This window comes from Corythoichthys intestinalis, chromosome 17, assembly GCF_030265065.1.
Source record: "Corythoichthys intestinalis isolate RoL2023-P3 chromosome 17, ASM3026506v1, whole genome shotgun sequence".
Taxonomy (NCBI): domain Eukaryota; kingdom Metazoa; phylum Chordata; class Actinopteri; order Syngnathiformes; family Syngnathidae; genus Corythoichthys; species Corythoichthys intestinalis.
The window spans coordinates 36129329-36148999 of record NC_080411.1 but is presented as its reverse complement, the minus strand read 5'-3'; the positions used below and the strand labels follow the sequence as shown (position 1 = coordinate 36148999).

The following is a 19671-nucleotide window of genomic DNA, read 5'->3' as shown; positions in this document are numbered from 1 at the left end:
TGAGCTACGACAAAGCATTAGTATATATACTATATATACTGTATATATACTATATATACTGTATATATATATATATATATATATATATATATATATACAGTGGTACCTCTACATACGAATTTAATTCGTTCCAGGACCTTGTTTGTAAGTCGAAATGGTCGTATGTCGAGCAGGATTTTCCCATAGGAATACATTATAATTCCATTAATTCGTTCCAAAGCCTAAAAACATACACTAAATTCTTAATAAATACTGCTGGCACTGTTACAAATGGCAATTAAACATAGAAAAACAAATAAGTTATAAATAAATAATTCAGAATAATATAAGAAGAAGAAGAAGAATTAATAATTATTCCTGAAAATAATGTAACGAATCGGATTCTAATATGGCGGACACTTTTTACTGTCCCTGAACGCACCGCGAAGGTGACGTCTCCAGTGAGATAGGTCGGTGCGGTAGAGATAATACTTTCGTTTTCCTGAGAGCAGTCAACTGCTTAAGACAATGAGCGTTTTGTGTTGGATAAGTTCTTAAATAAATGATAAAAACGTGACAAAGCTGGCGATTTCCTTGGCAATGTTACCACAATAATAATTGTCACCTTAACTTATAAATAGTGGCGAACGGTGGTCATAAGAGGACCATGGAGCTGTATTGTTGAGCCGGTTCAGGGACGCGCACCCCAAGCTCATATTTTTCTATAACTTGCATCTTCATTTCAAAGGTAAGCATCACTTTTTTCCTTGTTTCTCCAACTGTATCAACTTTTTTTGAAAACTGTGTTGATTTCTCACATAAGAAAATCCACCGTGGGTTCGTTTGCAGTGCTGTCATGTCGTCGTATTTCGAGCAACTCGTCGGATGTAGAAACAAATGGCGGCTCAAATTTTACGTCGGATGTCGAAAAGATCGTGTGTCGAAGTGATCGTATGTAGAGGTACCACTGTATATATATATATATATATATATATATATATATATATATATATATGGCATAATACACTCAGGTGACTTGAAGTTCCTCTCTGAGACCCCCAATTTGGCCAAATTTCAAAATTGTCCGATATGCACGTGTGATACATCATTGAAATCTTAAAATCTCAATTTTCTTGGGGGAGAAAATTTTTGAACAGGAGGGCATTTAAAAAAAAAAAAAAATTCAACAGCAAAATCCTAACTGGCGGCAAGAGCATGAGAGAGCATAATTAAAGACGCTGTAATTTTAACGAGATATTATCTCGTACTTCTCCTGTTTCGATCCAAAAACTCCATGTAGCATTTATCGGCGAGTGTCAAGACCAGTGTTGTTAATAACGGCGTTACAATATAACGGCGTTACTAACGGCGTTATTTTTTTCAGTAGTGGGTAATCTAATTAATTACTTTTCTCATCTTGGCAACGCCGTTACCGTTACTGAGGACGGAAAGGCATGCGTTACTATGCGTTACTATATTGGTCGAAAAGTCTGAGGGAGACAGACTCACCGAGACGACAGAGCAGAGCAGGAGTGGGGAGGAGGCAATAAAGTTGTGACGCCGAGCAAACGCGATGCTAGGTAGCTCCAATAATACATGTTGTAGCCGATAGCCTCCAAACTACGCCCGCATGTTATGGTAGATATGGTAGACATGGTAGATATCACATGTACTGTATATAGATATAACTAGATGCTAAATGACAGACATGGCACTAAATGCGTTAGTAGACAGCCGCCATCTTAAAGCAGTAGACTTTTTAGGACGGCTCTGTTGTAGAGAACCTTCCTAGCAAACCTAAGTAACTTTTTATCTAAAATACTTCTAAATCGGCAAAATCTTGACTTGAATCTATCTTTAAATGATGAAACAGTTTTAAAACGTTCATATGTCGAAAGTAGAGAGAAGGGAACTAATGTAATAATGGGAGCAATTTTAACAACTTTTAACAGTTGATTCAGGGTAAATGGTAAATTAGGGTAAAGAATTGGGCTCGGGCCAATTGTACCAAAAACCTTCACAAGAAACTTCACATAGTGTGGCCAATGTTTTTTATTTTTATTTTATTTTGTTTGTTTATTTAAAAAAAAATTTTTTTTGAGGGAAAAAAAAAAAAGTAATTATTACCAATTACTTTGCCAAGTAACTAATTACTCTTACATTCAGGTAATTGAGTTACTAACGCAATTACTTTTTGGGAGAAGTAATTTGTAACTATAATTAATTACTTTTTTTCAGTAAGATTAACAACACTGGTCAAGACACAGCTGTGAATTGCCACAGCCGGATTTTTGGGGGATTTTATGGGTGAAACATGGTAATGTAAGAAGAATCGCGATGCAGAAATCGCAGACATCAGGGAGTGGTCGAGATTTCCTTTTTCATATATTTACCCTTGTAAACGTTATTTTTTTCCCCCAATTTTTCGTTGTTTGAATCGATTATTTATCATTTATCACATATCGGGGAAAATACGACAGTGCAACATACAAGTTCCGCTCTGAGACCCCCAATTTGGCCAGTTTTCAAAATTGTCCGATATGCACGTGTGATACATCATTGGAAAGCTTAAAATCTCAATTTTCTGGGGGAAGAGAAATGTTGAACAGGAGGGCATTTTTAAAAAAAGAAAAAAAAAATTAAAGAGCAAAACCCTATCTGGAGGTGTGAGCACGCGAGAGCAGAATTACAGACGCCATGACTTTATTGAGATATTATTGCATACTTTGTTTCGATCCAAAAACTCCATGTAGCATGTATCACTGAGTGTCAAGACACAGCTGTGAATGGCCACAGCTGGATTTTTGGGGAATTTTACGGTTGAAACATGGTAATATAACAAGGGTCGCGATGCAGAAATCGCAGACATCAAGGAGTGGTCGAGATTTTCTTTTTCATATATTTACCATTTTAAACTTTTTTTTCCAATTTTTCTTTGTTTGGATCGATTATTTATCTAACATATCGGAGAAAATGCGACAGTATAAAAAAATACAATTAAGCGATAGTTATGAGGTAGATATCCGTGACTTTTTTTACAGACGGCATTTTTTTCATTGTGACATAATTTGTTTAAAATATGTGGGTGAATAATTTTTTAAAGTGTTTTTTTTTTTTTTTTAAAAACAAAATGTGAGACATCAATTAATGATTCTAAGCTAAAAACGATAGACATTTTGAATAAAAAATATAATTAATTACTTTCGTTTTACGGCTGGGTTGAAACCAAAGCGGTTGCGCGATGTCTGTAAACGGGTTTTTTTAGGGTAAAACGGACAAGTTAAAAATAGTTCGGGGGCTTAATGCGCCATGAATCTGCTATGGCAGCATATAGACATATTGTTCAATCAAACACAACAGTTGTTTTGGCTTAAAATACAGCAATTTCTTTTAAAGAGGAGTGCATGAGCAGAAACTGCTTTTTCAGTCTTGTCTGTGTTTTCCGCCATATACAGTATATATACAGTATATATTATAAAACATACTTTATTTTTGTTTCTTTTGACTTCCTTGTCCATCTTGATTATTTTGTTCCTTTGTAGCCATTTCATCCATCCATCCATCCATCCATCCATCCATCCATCCATCCATCCATCCATCCATCCATCCATCCATCCATCCATCCATCCATCCATCCATCCATCCATCCATCCATCCATCCATCCATCCATTATCTTCCGCTTATTCCGGGGTCGGGTCGCGGGGGCAGCAGCTTCAGCAGGGAAGCCCAGACTTCCCTCTCCCCAGCCACTTCAGCCAGCTCCTCCGGCGGGATTCCAAAGCGTTCCCAGGCCAGCCGAGTGACATAGTCTCTCCAGCGTGTCCTGGGTCGACCCCGGGGAACATATTAAAAACACAATGTTTTTACACCCGTTTCTGACCTTTATAAGGACGTTGCGTTGTACAAAACATACATTTTAATGTTTCTATATCATCGTGTATCTTATTTTGTTGCTTTGTAGCCCTTAAATAAAAAATATCTTAAAACCCCAATTTTTTTTACCCTTTTCCAATCTAAAAATAAAAATATTCAAGCCCAATTTCTAATCACGTGATCGTAACACTTACCTCGTTCATCATTCCGGAGCTGCCAGCCCCCGTAGTCTAAATGGATTGGAAACCTATCATCGTCAATGGCAACTAATGAGTTGATTACTTAAAAATATATACATTTTAAAAACCCAATTTTTTTCCCCGATTCCGATCTTTTAAAAATGAAGTGATCGGGCCCGATTTCCGATCTCGTCATCAGATCCAGCGCATACAGTACCTAGTATATATTATGTTTTATGTGTAAAATTTGGTGGATGCGACTTATACTCCAGAAAGTACTACTACATTTACTATTAAATGAATGCCATAGGTTTTAAGATGGGTGTAGTTTTACAGTGTATTTACATTTCTGGTAGCTATAATACAAACTATAGTTTTAATTGTTTAAAAAAAAAGACCATTTAAACTCTTAATATATTTTCATTGTATATTTGAAACATTTGTGGTTAGGAGACAATTAGTCTTTGGAGTCTCCTCGGACTTAATTTGTTCAGCACAGGGTCTGCAAATTTTTGTTGGCCTGGCCAGGCTCATCACTATTCTCTTGGATCCCGCTCAAAATCTTAGAGAAAGAAAATTAATTTAGCGTTAGACCTGCACATTGCCTCCCTGTTGGACAGAGCCTAGAAAACAATCTTTTTCTTTCTCTCTCTCTCTCTCTTTCTCTCTCTCTCTCTCTCTCTCTCTCTCTCTCTCTCTCTCTCTCTCTCTCTCTCTCTCTCTCTCTCTCTCTCTCTCTCTCTCTCTCTCTCTCTCTCTCTCTCTCTCTCTCTCTCTCTCTCTCTCTCTCTCTCTAAAAAATAAAGACCTAGACCTAAATGAGTTTCTATGAACGTTAAATCCTCACAGGAGGGATGGTCCTCTGCTGCTCTTCTTTCTAATAACGTGCACGGTAATTGAGTACCACTAGTCAAAAGTTTGGACATTTTTTCGCTGCTGTTCAGAGAAACTGTGCCCAGTATTAAAGACGATTTTAGCTTAAGTGGAGAACTGCAGTAAGGTTGACATTCAGCATTGTTGTGTACTGCCGTCCCAATACTAAGATTTTCAACTCGATATCGATGCTCCCAAAAAATACTCAATAGCATTTTCGATACTACATTAATAAAAAATTAGAAAAAATAACTAGTGCTGTCAAATTTATCGCGTTAACGGGCGGTAATTAATTTTTTAAATTAATCACGTTAAAATATTTGACGCAATTAACGCATGCACGGAATGACCCGTTTATGCGTTGCCTCAAACAGTGTACAATGATGCCGTTTTAGCACATTAGGAGCGAAAAGGCAGAGAAATGCGAGTCAACACAGGAGTTCATTGGGCCTCACCTTTTATTGGCTTAAGCTTTGGCAACTCTTTCACAACAAGTATAAGTATTGTGGCAGCCGACGTGGAGAAGAATGACAGAAGTAGGCCTGTCGCGATAATACATTTTAGTGTGCGATAATTATTCTCATAAATTATTGCGATATGCGATATTATTGCGCCCCCCCAATTTTTTAAAAACCAATTTACAATAACACAGTGAGAATACAGTATATATTAATAGATTAAGTACACCCATTTAAACGCGATAAATATTTACTCTTAAATTCAAAAATACTTTTTAAGAAATCACAACTAAAAACAATAGACCATGCCTCTTAAGTAAAAAACAACAATATTGATACCGCACAGAAACACAGAATAAATATAATGTGTTTTTCAAGAAAAAAAATAAATAAATTGCACTTTATAACTTAAGCATTTAGGCAAATGAAAACTTTTCCCGTCATAGCTTCTGCAGTGGTGTTCCATAGGGATGCAACGATACAGTTAAGTCACGGTTCGGTACAATTTTTGATATGGGGGACATGATTTTCGATCCGATTCAATACATTTAATGCTCTGTAAAAAAAATAAAACATTTTTTGTTTCGGTTTTTTTTTTTTTTTTTTTTTTGCTAACGAGCAAAAACTAAATTGCCATCATATAAACATGCATTTTAGTGCACAATATTTATGTGCTTACTTCTTACTGATCTGAATTTTTTAAATTTTTTTTTTTTATAAAAATGCTGAGAACAATCTTTACTGTTTGTAAAGTGAGGCAGGGCACACTGTTGACTGCTACAGCTCTCTCAGCAGCTAGGTTTATTACATGAGCAAGACATCCTATTTTTGGTCCGAATCCATCTGTGTCACGTACTGAATTAACAATATTTGCACATTATCTATAGTCACTGGTATGGATTGATTTGGCCTTCTTAACTTCCATTCAGTCATGACAGTTTAGAATTCATCGATGTAGTATATGGACTACGTGTCCCATAATCACTCTGGGCTCACGTAGCCAATTGCATGGGCCATAGCACATCTAGTTTGCCATTTCATGATATCTAGTGTGTGGGCGCATTAGAAAAGTTAGCAAGCGCCGCTGAAGTCACGTCTGCTCATTACTACACAACACCAGCATATGAGAATCGACTTTCATAAACAGGACGAGTTTGAAGCAGCTGTTCGTTGTCAAAGCGAGGTTGTTCGTAGCAGCCAAGTCGGTAACAATGTTTTGGCAGACTTCATTGTAAATATCCGGCGTTGTGCCGAAAAATATCCGCCCCGCGTGAAACTCCTGACGGGAGCGCCCACACGTCAACAACACCGGCGCTCCATAGATGGTCCACAGTCACTCCGGAGGACTGACGCGGCCGGTATATGTTGAACAATAGGATATAATGGGAACGATTGGCTCCGGCGCTAGTTTTTGCCGGACCTGGAACAAAGATGCATTTTGCGTAGTTGGTAATGAGAAATCCTAACTTTTAACAGCACGTCTGCCGCACGCGCGCACGCACATGCACGCAAGGCGATAAATCGCAGCGGAAAAATTACCGCCTTCATTTTTATTTATTGCGCGATAAATGGAATTAATGCATATTGCGACAGGCTTAGACAGAAGACGATCTTTTTCTTAACACGCTTAATTGGACACAACGCAGAGCATACTGTATACCATTTGCAGCCACCCCTGACAGTCATGGTTGCCCAACTTTCCATCATGCATTTGGGCGGAACAGTTAGTCGCGACAGTATCATTTAGTGAAAGCACAACAAAAATTATATTCCTATCTCTCAAAAAAAATAATGTTCACAAAAAGAAAAGCGCTCAATGCAAAGAGAACTGGCATTCCCAATCAAAACAGCTATGAAGAATACACATAAAGACTTTGCCTTGACTAGATTGCCATTGACACCTTGTGGTGTATTCAATCACTGCCTTCCGTAGTTAGACACTGTGGAAGAACGACAGGGAGGCCATGTGACGTCCTGAACAGCGACGCCAGCAATGGCTAGCTATTAGTTTATTTTTTGATTGAAAATTTTACAAATTTTATTAAAATGAAAACATTTAGAGGGGTTTTAATATAAAATTCCTCACATTTTACACACATTATATCTTTTAAGAACTACAAGTCTTTCTATCCGTGGATCCCTTTAACAGAAAGAATGTTAATATTGTTAATGCCATTTTGTGGATTTATTGTTATAATAAACAAATACAGTACTTATGTACAGTATATTGAATGTTTGTATCCGTCTTGTCTTATCTTTCCATTCCAACAACAATTTACAGAAAAAGTTGGCATATTTTAGAGATGGTTTGAATTGCGATTAATTATGATTAATTAATTTATAAGATGTGATTAACCCGATTAAAAATTTTTAATTGTTTGACAACCCTAAAAATTACACAAATAAAATGATTTTTATTGTTATTATTAAGTGTTCGAAATTGAAATGTTTGTCCCGAGTAAATGTTTAGTCCATTTGAGCAGGAAGTGTTGGCAGCAAATGAACATTCGTTTATCATTGCTCTTTTATTGAGTTTTAAACCTGAGTGTACTGAGTCCCACACTGCAATGTCTTTCGCAAAAATCCACAGCCCGTGGTATTGTTGTTTTTGTCAACGATGACGATGACGATAACGGAATTATTTTGTTGACAATCACGAATATTTGGTTTTTCATGAAGATGACAAGATAAAATCATGTCTTGAGAGACTAAAACATAAGACTAATGCCAGTTTTCAACGAGATGAAAATGCGACATATTTCTGACATATGCTAACAATGTGTGACATTTTCATATCGTACACGGAGTACATGGGTCGTGTTACTCATGTGAGAGGTTTATTATCTTAGCAACTGATAATATGCAATTTTGGTTCACTCATTAAATGTAACTCGTAGCGTGAGCATAGCATTCGCGTGAGCTTTAACATTTAGCGTGGCGAGCATCATTTTGAACTCTCAACATATAGTTTGTTGCGCCCAGGTCGGTTTAATTTAATTGAAAATAATGTACAGTTTTGCTACTGAGTATGTAGGATCTATAAAATTTTCCGTTGTCCTTGTAGACGCTACAATATGTGCTTGTCTGTGAATGTTCATCCGAAATAGTTGGAAAGATTTTTTTTTGGGAGTAAAAGTTTTTGATTTTACAGACGAAACATTTTGAGTACAGTAGTCTTTGACTAAAACTAGACTAAGACAAACAAATGTTTATATATTTTTGTCCAATGTATTTTTGTTGTTTAGCATTAGCACATTGTTCAAACAACCACACAACTGGCTCAAAGTGTCCTATCGCGGGTGGAAAGCACACAACAACAACAACAACAGAAAAGATGATACACACAGGTGTTGCCTCTGTAGAGATATTTTACAAGCATAAAGAATGAACGTAGGTTTGCAGCCGTGTGACCCCACCCCACCCCCACACACACACACACCCTCAGACGCTGTGTAGCTGTCCGTCTTCTTCTGGCGTGTGAGCGCTCTTCTTCGTGTAAACAAGTGCGAGTGCGCCTCCACTTGGGCGTCAAAGTGCCACAAACTAAAAGCATGCATTTGAATATAAAAAAGTCAATAATACAATTGAACACACATTGTCAAAGGCAGAATGCGAACGTGGCCATAGCTATTAAGAGTTATTCAGGTTACTATAGCTTAAAGCGCATGCTAATAGGGCTGCATCTATAGATTGTTTTCGTAGTCGATTAATCGATGAACTAGTTAATTCGAATGATCGAGTAATAGGTTAAGGAACATGAAAAATCAAAATACCTGAGCTCAGCCTCAAACAGTACCAAAAAAATGAGGATCTATGTACAAACAAACAAAAGAACAATTGGCTAACTTGCATACCAAAAGTCTGCTAGCTTAAATTAAACTTATAGTCCGAAAAATATAGTAATCAGCATTTCCCAATAATTGCTAATTTAACAAATAAAGTAGCTGAAGTCGGCTATTAGCTAAATGCAATTTAGCAAACTAGCTCTCCTCTATACCTACTGACCAGAGAAGCCAAGTGGCTCTGCATTAGACTGTGTAGCTTTTTGAATGAAATGTTTATTGTCATCATCATCGGTATCATTGACAATTACAAATTGTGATATGATTTGCCCGAAGAAAGAAAGAACCGAAGAAAGACAAGGACAGACAGGAGAAGCATATGCTTATCATTACCCGTCCCCCTACAGAGGGGGGACGCTCGTCATTCTAAAGCTGAGGCTAATAAAAATGCCACGCTAACGCTAGGAGTTACATTTAGTGTGTGATGATAACTCAGGACATACCTTTCTAGGCTAAAGCAGCATTGCATATTCTCTGTTGCCAAGATAAGACAACAAATCTTACCAAGTTTCCAACAAGCAAGATGGCACGCAGTCTAGTTCTAGTCGCAACCTAAACTCCGGTGAGGAGAGTGAGGGAGAGGCGCAGCACATCAGTGACACGACTCAAACACTGCTAAGATGCAAGCCGACGTACTCCACGTATAATATGAAAATGTCACGCATTGTGAAGATATGACAGAAACGATGCCACATTTTCGTCTCGTTGTTGTCTTGTCAGACGAAAACTGGCATTTGTCTCGTTACGTTCTAGTCTGCCAAGCCATGTTTTTAGTTGTCATTGTGACGTCATCGTCATGAGAAAAATTGTTGACGTCACTGTTGACGAAAACAACACTGTTTGGTCCTGCACTTTCCTTTTTACATTATTTTTGCATTGATTTTAACTAGTCATTTTCTTTCCTAATTGACGGTGGAAAAAACGGCATCAAGAATTGCTCTCTTCAACATGAGGATTGCTCTCCACAATGGTTTTATTGTTGAACAATTCCTTTTCTATACATCACCCTCATCTGCAATTGAGTAGACAAATGACCCTGGACATTATTCGTAGCAAAACAACGCCTTAATTGGTCAATATGTCATTGGTGCGAAACTACTCTGACCTAAACTGCAGCAAATGACGCATCCTGTGAATTCTTGTTAAAATTTGACATTTTCTGTACGGTGCAACGATGTTAAAAATAGAAAGCACATTTTACCTCGTTAGCATCCGTTCTGCAAACTGACTGGCGTGCTGCTTGTTCTGGAGACGTGTTGACATTGCATAGCTGTCACACCCTTGGCTGATTACGCAATAGGCTAAGAAGTGTAAGTCAAACTCTACTGAAACTGGAAGTTATTTTTAACACTTCAAACAAACGTCTCACTTCTCCAAGCCAATTAGAAGCCTTGTTAATTGAGTCGATGCTGTCGAGATGGGGGAAGAAAGGAGGGAAATGGCAGGATTACAATGTGCATCCTTTCCTTTGCACAAAGAATTAGCATCATTGGCAAGTTCTGTTACATTATCAAGGTCGCACGTACATGTACAAATTGTCACAAACAATATAAAGTATGTAGATTATTTCTGGTCTGGTGTTGGTTTGCATAAATAACTGGCGAGAAAAACAGTATTTTTATGCATTCTGGGTGACTGAGCATGCCATGGATTTTTGTTGTTGTATTTCTTAATTATGTGTTGTTGTGTTTATTACATTTTGTCCTTGTTAACTCCTTGGAACTGGGAGGGAAGGCATTAACATCAATTTCCACCATGCTTCATGAGTGGATGTAATATAAATGTTACCGTAATTTTCAGGCTATAAGCCGCTACTTTTTTCCCCTCATTTTGAAGCCTGTGGCTTATAGTCCAGTGTGTTTTATGTGATGATTTATTGGGTTATTAGGTAACACTTTGTTTGACAGAGGCGTCATAAGACTGCCATAAGACCATCATAATTATAACATGACACTATCATTAATGAATGCATATGACAGATGTAATTTAGTGTCATCTGGCAAATCATGTTACTAATTCCATTTATGTCCAGCTCGGACATTTTACATCCATTCAAAAGTAAGATAATTTGTCGGATGACACAAAAATGATATGTGTCATAAGCATTTACTAATGCTCATGGCAGTGTCATGTCATCATTATGATGGTCTTATGACAGTCTTATGGCTGTCAAATAAAGTGTTACCAAATACCATAATTAGCTATAAATAAAGGAACAGTAACTGAAGAAATAATTAGCATACAACATGAATTTTGATTGTTATTTACATCTGTAGCGCTGCAATGCATGCTAGGAGACATGTTGGACGACAACAGTGTTGACAGCAGGTGACAGCAGAAGTTGACTGTCTCCCTCAAGGGAGAAATGATGGCCAAATGAAGCTTCTTGAATCAATGAAGCTTTGCCAATTGGTTCAAAGTTTCATGAGGGTTCATTTGGTCTTATGACAGTCTTATGATGCCGGTGTCAAATAAAGTGTTACCGGTGAATATCTCATGGTGTAAATATCTAGAGCTGAAACGAATACTCGAGCAGCTCGAGTAACTCAAGTTTAAAAACTGATCCGAGTAATTTTATCCGCCTCGAGGAATCATTTAATTTTGCCAGCTCTAAGCATCACGTTTTGCCCGGACTACTTTTAATGCTGGACAGCGTGCAGACGTCACGTGTGTAGAGGAAGAAGCAATATTACCCAACTGCTGCCGACAGCAGTTACAGACTATGCCAACAACATTGCTAAAAAGTACACCCGCATGATGCTACTGTGGTAGCAGGTAGCGTCTGAAGCGTCTCATAGATATCACATGTATATAGAACTAGATGCGAAATGACAGACTCAGCGGCGTTAGTAAACAGCCGCCATCTTAAAGCATTAGTCTTCTCAGCGCTAAAAAATTGCTCATGCAACGTTAATCCCTGTGGAGGGCTAGGTTTCTATTACTTATCACTACTATCGATTCGTGGCTAAAGTGTCTTACATACATGCTTTATTTAATCTGTAAAAACATAGCGCTGTAGAGTGGTGAGGGTGTAAAATTAAAACATAATAAATAGTGGTGTCAACAATAACCGATGCGGCGATGCATCCCGATGCGGGGCAGGGACGATTCGATTCGATGCGGGCAACAAGCTGAATCGATTCAGCGCATTTTAAAATTTATAAGTACTTTCAAAAATCTTCCCTGCGCAATTCCGGTGATGCAACGGGTTTGGTTTACCTATTCGTATTATTATTCTCATGTTTCATTTTTTACACATTGTTATGTTATGTCCTATCTCTTAGAGGTTAGATCTTGTGCCCGAACCCGATTAACATTCTGGGTTCGGGTCGGGTCGGGCCCAAAATGTTAAGCATTCGTGTTCGGGTGGGGTCGGGCCGCCGCGCCGGACTAATAAATTATTTAAAAAAAAAAAAAAAAAGGATGAAACCGAGACCAGGCTCTCTGTATTGTGCATTTGCTTGTGCACGCACATGAACGCCGTGGCCGGCATTTTTTGTTATATTAAACTTTCCCAGCGTTATTTCGTTGTGTAGATGCTTTTATAATGATCATAAAAATATGTAGACTATTTAAACATTAAGAAAACTTTTTTTCTGCCAACTGAGAATTCGTTACGAAAGACACTTTTATTTATGCACACAAAGGCAACACAAATGTGATCCTTTTGAATCTTCTCCTCTGTGTGTCTGCAAAACCGCAAGTTTTTTTTTTTTTTTTTTTTTTTAATATGAAACTTTCCCGGCATTATTTGGTTGTGTAAATGCTTTTATAATGAGCATAAAACTATGTAGACTATTTAAACATTAAGAAAACTGCTCTGCCAACTCGTGAAATGAAAATAAATTGCTGCTGCTGCGTTTTTTTTTTCCGCGTCACTCCAGAAAAAAACAGCTTTTTCGGGCTGGGCCTGCAAATCTAGTTAATTGATCGGGCTCGGGCCGGGTCGGGCTTTAATACCAGCGGGCCGTGTCGGGTTGGGCTGGATTTTTCAGGCCCGATCTAACCTCTATTGCACATATATAGTGGGCTAGGCCTACATTGTACTTTTGTTCTACATTACAATTTAGTTGATGTTTTGTTTGCAACTGAACTGATCCCTGGATTGATATTGCGATAAAGATGCTGCTGCACTACAATATTTTCTTTGTCGTTTTCTTTAATATTTACTTGAATATTTTTTTTGATGGGTCGTTGTGACTAAAATACAGTGATTGTTATTACTGATTTTGCACATGAGTTCAGATGTTCCACTGTGTGAAAGGCTGCTACTGTGTGTAAAAAAAGAGAAAGCCCTGGTCTCATTCAAAGCACTAATTAAATGCTGTGATCTGTTTTTTTTTTTTTTGATATATATATCTGAAAGTATTTTCATTTGACTTCAACCAGGAGTGACACAAGAGCCAATAAAAAGTTGTTTAATGTCTGACCGCTTGTGTTGCCTCATGATTCACAAAAAATATGCTTTGCTTCAGAATTTTAATGCATCCCAGGCTTTAATGCATCGCGATGTATTGCTGAATCGAACCGAATCGAAGCCTGACCCTCTGAATCGAATCGAATCGAATCGAATTGTGGCCCTCCGAATCATAATCGAATCGAATCGTGAGGGTAGTGCCAATGCACAACTCTAATAATAAAGCTAACAATTAACAATTTTAGCTCAGTCAAGTAGCACTGGTGCCTAATGTGCTCCAATACAGCAGGTATCATACATTTATTTTGAACACTGCAAAAACTCAAAATCCTATCAGGACTTCCAGTTTAGACTAACTTAAAACTTAACTAGAACTTAAAAATAGCTTGACACAAATGGAAATTCAATTGAACCACGTGGGGAAAACACCTAACTTTTAGGAGATGTGTGTTTATCAAGCGTGATAACATTTTTAGGTAAGAATTTTTTTTCTAATAATAATGTTATGAATTATGATTGTTATTTACATCTGTACAGCTGCAATGCATGCTAGGAGGAATGTTGGACAACTACGAGTGTTGAGAACAGGTGGCAGCAGCACTGTCTCCCCCAAAGGAGCATTGATGGCCAAATGAAGCTTGTTCAAGCAATGAAGCTTTACAGCCAAAGGGTTCAAAGACAGTCGTGTGATGCCGCTGTTAAATGGAAGTTACCGATTAATATCTTTTGGTGTAAATATCCCAGAATACAGTGAGGACAGCTACGGTTTATCGTCCAGTGCGGCTTATCTATGAACAAATTACGTTTTCGTGAAGGGTGGCGGCTTATAGTCAGGTGTGCCCTATAGTGCGAAAATTACGGTAATCTTGTTTGTAGAGGTACCACTGTACTATGAAATTAAAAAAAGAAAGAAAAAAAAAATCATTTTTATTTGGAGCCATATTTTATTTTTATATTCTTTTTAATATTATTAATTTTATTTTATTTCTATTTTGTTCACATTTTGTTCATTCATTCACAGCCAACCCTCCCTCTTCAAATGGATTGGACGTCTAGCGCTCTCAATGGCATGCAATAAATTAATCATTTAACAAATAATATAATTACGTTTCGAGGCGTGTGAAATTTCCGATTCTTAGATTTTTCGCGATTCGGCCGTGGAAGATTAGAGAACGATTCACAAACATCCAAATTCCGATTATTGAATTATACCAGGTAAAGCAGAACTAAAACACAGTCAGCGCGGTCTTCAGGACGCAATGAGGAACGGACCGAGAGCAAATATCATGTTCAACTCATGCCGCTAGATAAAAAAACAAAAATACCTGACTGCGGCCGACAGCTGGTTCAAACAACGCCCAGTTGCTAGTTGCTACAAACATACGGCCACATACTGCTATAGTAGATATCACATATATGCAGAACTCGGTGGGTTTGGGTGACATCAATAATCGATTTTTAATCGAATCGGAGCCTCTGAATCGTAATCGAATCGTTTGGTACCCAAAGATTCCCACCTCTAATTACAATTGAGCCTTGCGTCCACATACTGTATGAGGACATCACATTTTGGGTCCTCTAGCCCAACCCTTGTGTATCAAAATGTTAGTATTGTAGCCTACAGGACTCAATGTGATGTTCACGTACAATACTGTATGTAGATGCGAGGTAAAGTTTTTTTTTTTTTTTTTTTTTTTTTTTTTTAAATATATCAAACATAGTCACTTGTAAAGAGTTAAAGATCGCATTTTTCCACTCTATTGATCATATTTAATGCTAGAGGAGTTGGTGTGCCATCCGAGTTGTGCTTTGTTTGTGCAACACCGCATACACTTGGCGAGCCTCATTACTTGGCTCCTCCGTAATTCTCACCGGGACACTTTGACAGTGCGGGGGGAAATATTTACGCCGCTTCGCTGGAACGTCTTTTCCTAATCACAGGCTGGCTTTTCATCTACTGCCAAACCTCCCCTGCGACAGGACCGTTAGCGCCGCATTATGAAGATCTCTTAAGCATTATGGGTTATTATCTCATTCTCATGCTGAAGCAGTGGAACACTTGCATATAAAAGTGACGCATTGTTCAAACCATCCCGCTTGGCTTAATTATTCATGGGGCTGTAACAACATGCACATTATATATATATATATATATATATTTTTTTTTTTTTTCCGTTTTTTTGTTCATATCAGTTGTTGCTTTTCTCCATCAGGATGGCAAGTTCTTCTCTCTGGAGATGCCAGACGCCAAGCCAATGAACCTGATCATCACATCTTCAGACACGGCCTACGGTCTTTATAAGATCAACGTTGGCATTAATATTTATGTGAGTAGTGCTTTCATTTTGGTTTGTGATATTACGATGTAGTAAATTTGTTCAAAGGTAAAGCGGATGCAGACAGTTACAGTAAAAGAAATACGGAATTTTTATTTTAGAGGTTAGTACCGTAATTTTCAGACTATAAGCCGCTAATTTTTTCCTTCATTTTTATACTTGTGGTTTACAGTCCAGTGCGGCTTATTTGTTGATTTATTTGGGTTAATAGGTAACATTTTATTTGACAGTGGCTTCATAAGACTGTCATAAGACCATCATGATTATGACATGACACTATCATGGGCTTAACTGAATGCTTTTGTCATTAAGTGTCATTCGGCAAATTACTGTGGTACCTCGACATACGATCTCTTCAACACACGATCTTTTCGACATCCTACATAAAATTTGACACGCCATTTGTTTCTACATGCGACGACATGCTCCAAATCCGAAGATTTTTTTACTGCGCCGCAGTTTCTTTGTTTTACCGGAAGACGCACGGCTGATTTTCTTGTGAGAGAAATCAACAGTTGATCCAGGTGAAGAAAAAAAAAAGAAAAAGTGATGCTTACCATTGAAATTAAGATGTAAATGATAGCAAAATATAAGCATGGTGTCTGCATCCATGAACTGGGTCGACAATAAGGCCGTAGAAAGTCGATCTCGGCCGGCGTTAGCCAGTCTTTATAAGTTGACAATCCTTATTGTGGTAACATCCCCAAAGAAATCGCCAGCTTCGTCAGGTTTCCAATCATTTATTCCATCAACTTGTGCAACACAACGCCAGCATCAAAACAGAAAGTAAGTTAGCCGCAAAAAAAAAGTCCACCACATTAGAACCCGTTTCGTTACATTATTACAGGTATTATTATTATTAGTATTATTATATTATTATTATTATTATTATTATGATTTTTATTCATAATTTCTTTGTTTTGCTCTTTGTAATCGCAATTTTCAATAGTAACAGCAGTATTTATTAAGGATTTAGTGTAGGTTTTTGGGATGTGGAACTAATTAATGGAATTATAATGTATTCTTATGGGAAAATCCTGCTCGACATACGACCATTTCGACTTACAAACGAGGCCCTGGAACGAATTAACTTCGTATGTAGAGGTACCACTTTATGTCACTAACTCCTTTATATCCATCTTGGATCTTCTGCATCCATTCAAAGGTGGGATAAATTGCCGGATAACACTAAATGACATGTTATAAGCATTCATGAATGCTCAGGACAGTGTCATATCATAATTACGATTGTCTAATGACAGTCTTATGGCGCCACTGTCAAATAAAGTGTTACCAAATATAATAACTAGCATTTAATGAAACAACTGGAACAGTAACTGAAGAAATATTTAGCACAGAACATGGGTTTTGATTGCTATTTACATCTGTAGCGCTGCAATGTATGTTAGGAGGCATGTTGGAGGTTAACAATTTTGACAGCATGTGGCAGCAGAGGTTGACCGTCTCCCCCAAGGGAGCAGTAATGGCCAAATGAAGCTTCTTGAGTTTTGCAGCCAATTGGTTCCAGGCTTCATGGTGGTTCATTTGGTCTTATGACCGTTGTATGATGCAGCTGTCAAATAAAGTGTTACCGGTTAATATGTTTTGGTTTAAATATCTCAGAATACAGTGAGGACAGCTGCGGTTTATAGTCCAGTGCGGCTTATCTATGAACTAATACAGTTTTCGTGCCAAATTTGGTGGGTGGCGGCTTATGGTCAGGTGCGCCTTATATTGCGAAAATTAGGGTATACGTATTTTTAATTGGAGTTTTTAGGAGAGTAATCAAGCAAGTAGAGAAATGAAAATTCAAACCATTTTTATCCTTGACGTTTAGGACTATTTTCTTGGAAGATTCAAAACAATTTTTGGTACTCTTACCATTTTTAAGAGGATAAAGTTTTGAAATATTGCTGCATTTCTACAAAGAAAATCCGCGATTTTAATACCCATACGATTTTAATACCCATAATTGCATATAAAAGGACAAAAAGGGTCAGTTGTTCACAAGCAAGGATGGTGTGAAGTTAACAACTTTGTGAACAATTGCATGAGAAAAATAAAATTCATGGGTTTCGAAATACAGTAGCTTTTCTCAATGTTGGAAGGGTGAATGAACAAATTTGCGTTTGCCCCTCCCAGTCCATGTGCTGTCAATGGCAGCCAATGAGATAAGAAAGAAATGACCCGAAAATATCCCCAAATTAATGGGAAGTGACTGAAAATCTACAGGAAGTGAGAGCAAAGCATCATTCCGGAATCATTTTCTACAGAAATTCCTTTTTTTAGTTTCTATTATCAATCTTGTTCGACCTATAAATCCGAAGAAACTGTGCGTCAGTGGAGAGCCCACTGTATCTGAAATATTTCTCAATTGCTCATATTTATCCAATGACGAGCTTCAAATTTAAATCCTGCACCGACACCGTGTTGCTGACAGGGGCCGACACCAGTAGCAGGATATGAAGCGACAAAAAGCACATTTGTCAATCAAGAAAACACTTAGTGGTGCAGGCAAAGTTCAAGCTCACAAAAGTAAAGTGCTACGTGTGCAATAGTGGAGGAAAGTACAATAGTGCTACACGACAGCACAGGGACTGGGAGCTGCTTCGCAGGCCAAAACGCATTGGATAAAGCGCTGCAATAAACAATTGGGCCAAGAACTTCAACTATATTATGACTGAGCTGAAGCAAGAAGCTGTTAAAGCTATCACTAACTTATTAGGAGAGAGATGGCGGCAAGAGCACTGTGATTTCCCAAAACTATTTGAAGGGTTGATTTCAGAGGCTGCAGTACTACATCAATAGAATTTTTTTTTTTATCAGCTCTTGCACTGTGATTGCCATTTGTTCATTTGCTGCTAGCCCTCCCAGATCAAATGTATTGGACATATAGAGATGTCAATGTATTAATAAGAGAAAATGTTTGGAAAAAAAAAAATCCTCCATTAGTATCGAGAGTATTTTTTGGGCTATACATCGCACCTGAGTATAACTCACACCAGCCAAAAAATGAGCAATGAAAAGGAAAAAAAACATATATAAGTCGCACCGGAGTATAAGTCGCATTTTTTGGGCGATGTTTATTTGACAGAATCCAGCACCAAGAACAGACATGTCATCTTGAAAGGCAATTTAAAATACAATTGAGAACAACAGGCTGAATAGGTGTACGGTATGCTAACATTACATGACGCTAGAAGTTAGATCGAGCCTAAAAAATCCAGCCCGACCCGACCGGTCCGCGGGTATTAAATCCCGACATTGCCCGAGCCAGATCAATTAACTTGATTTGCTTGCCCGAGCCCGAAAACCCCCGAAATTTTGTGTTTTGTTTATAGGCACAAGCCCGAAAAAAAAAACAAAATTTTATGTTTTATTTCTGAGGACTCAGGAAAAGGAGCAAATGCGGGGATGTGATGTGTGATCAAGTTTGTGACGATGCGGGTGCATATATTCATAATGATAACAAATTAAAGCCTGTCTTTTTTAACAAATTCTCCCAGTTAAGCAAGACTGTTAGATGGATATTCAATAAACATTTATATCTTTTATATTTGCGTGTCTGTTCTAACAGGCGGATAGTGGATTTGACATTTATTTTAATCTCCTCGAGTTGGCAGAAAAAAAAAAAAATTCTCAATGTTTAAATAGTTTACATATTTTTATGATCATTATAAATGCATTTACATAACAAAATAACGCTGGAAAAG

At 37.7% G+C, this 19671-nt stretch overlaps 1 protein-coding gene across 1 annotated transcript in view; it reads left to right on the top strand.

The window, feature by feature from the left end:
• eng (endoglin) overlaps positions 1-19671 on the top strand; it is a 141162-nt gene that overhangs the window by 61713 nt on the left and 59778 nt on the right. Inside the window, exon 4 of the mRNA XM_057819773.1 lies at positions 15836-15949. Coding sequence (XP_057675756.1) covers positions 15836-15949 — 114 coding nt within the window. The remainder of the gene's footprint in view (positions 1-15835; positions 15950-19671) is intronic.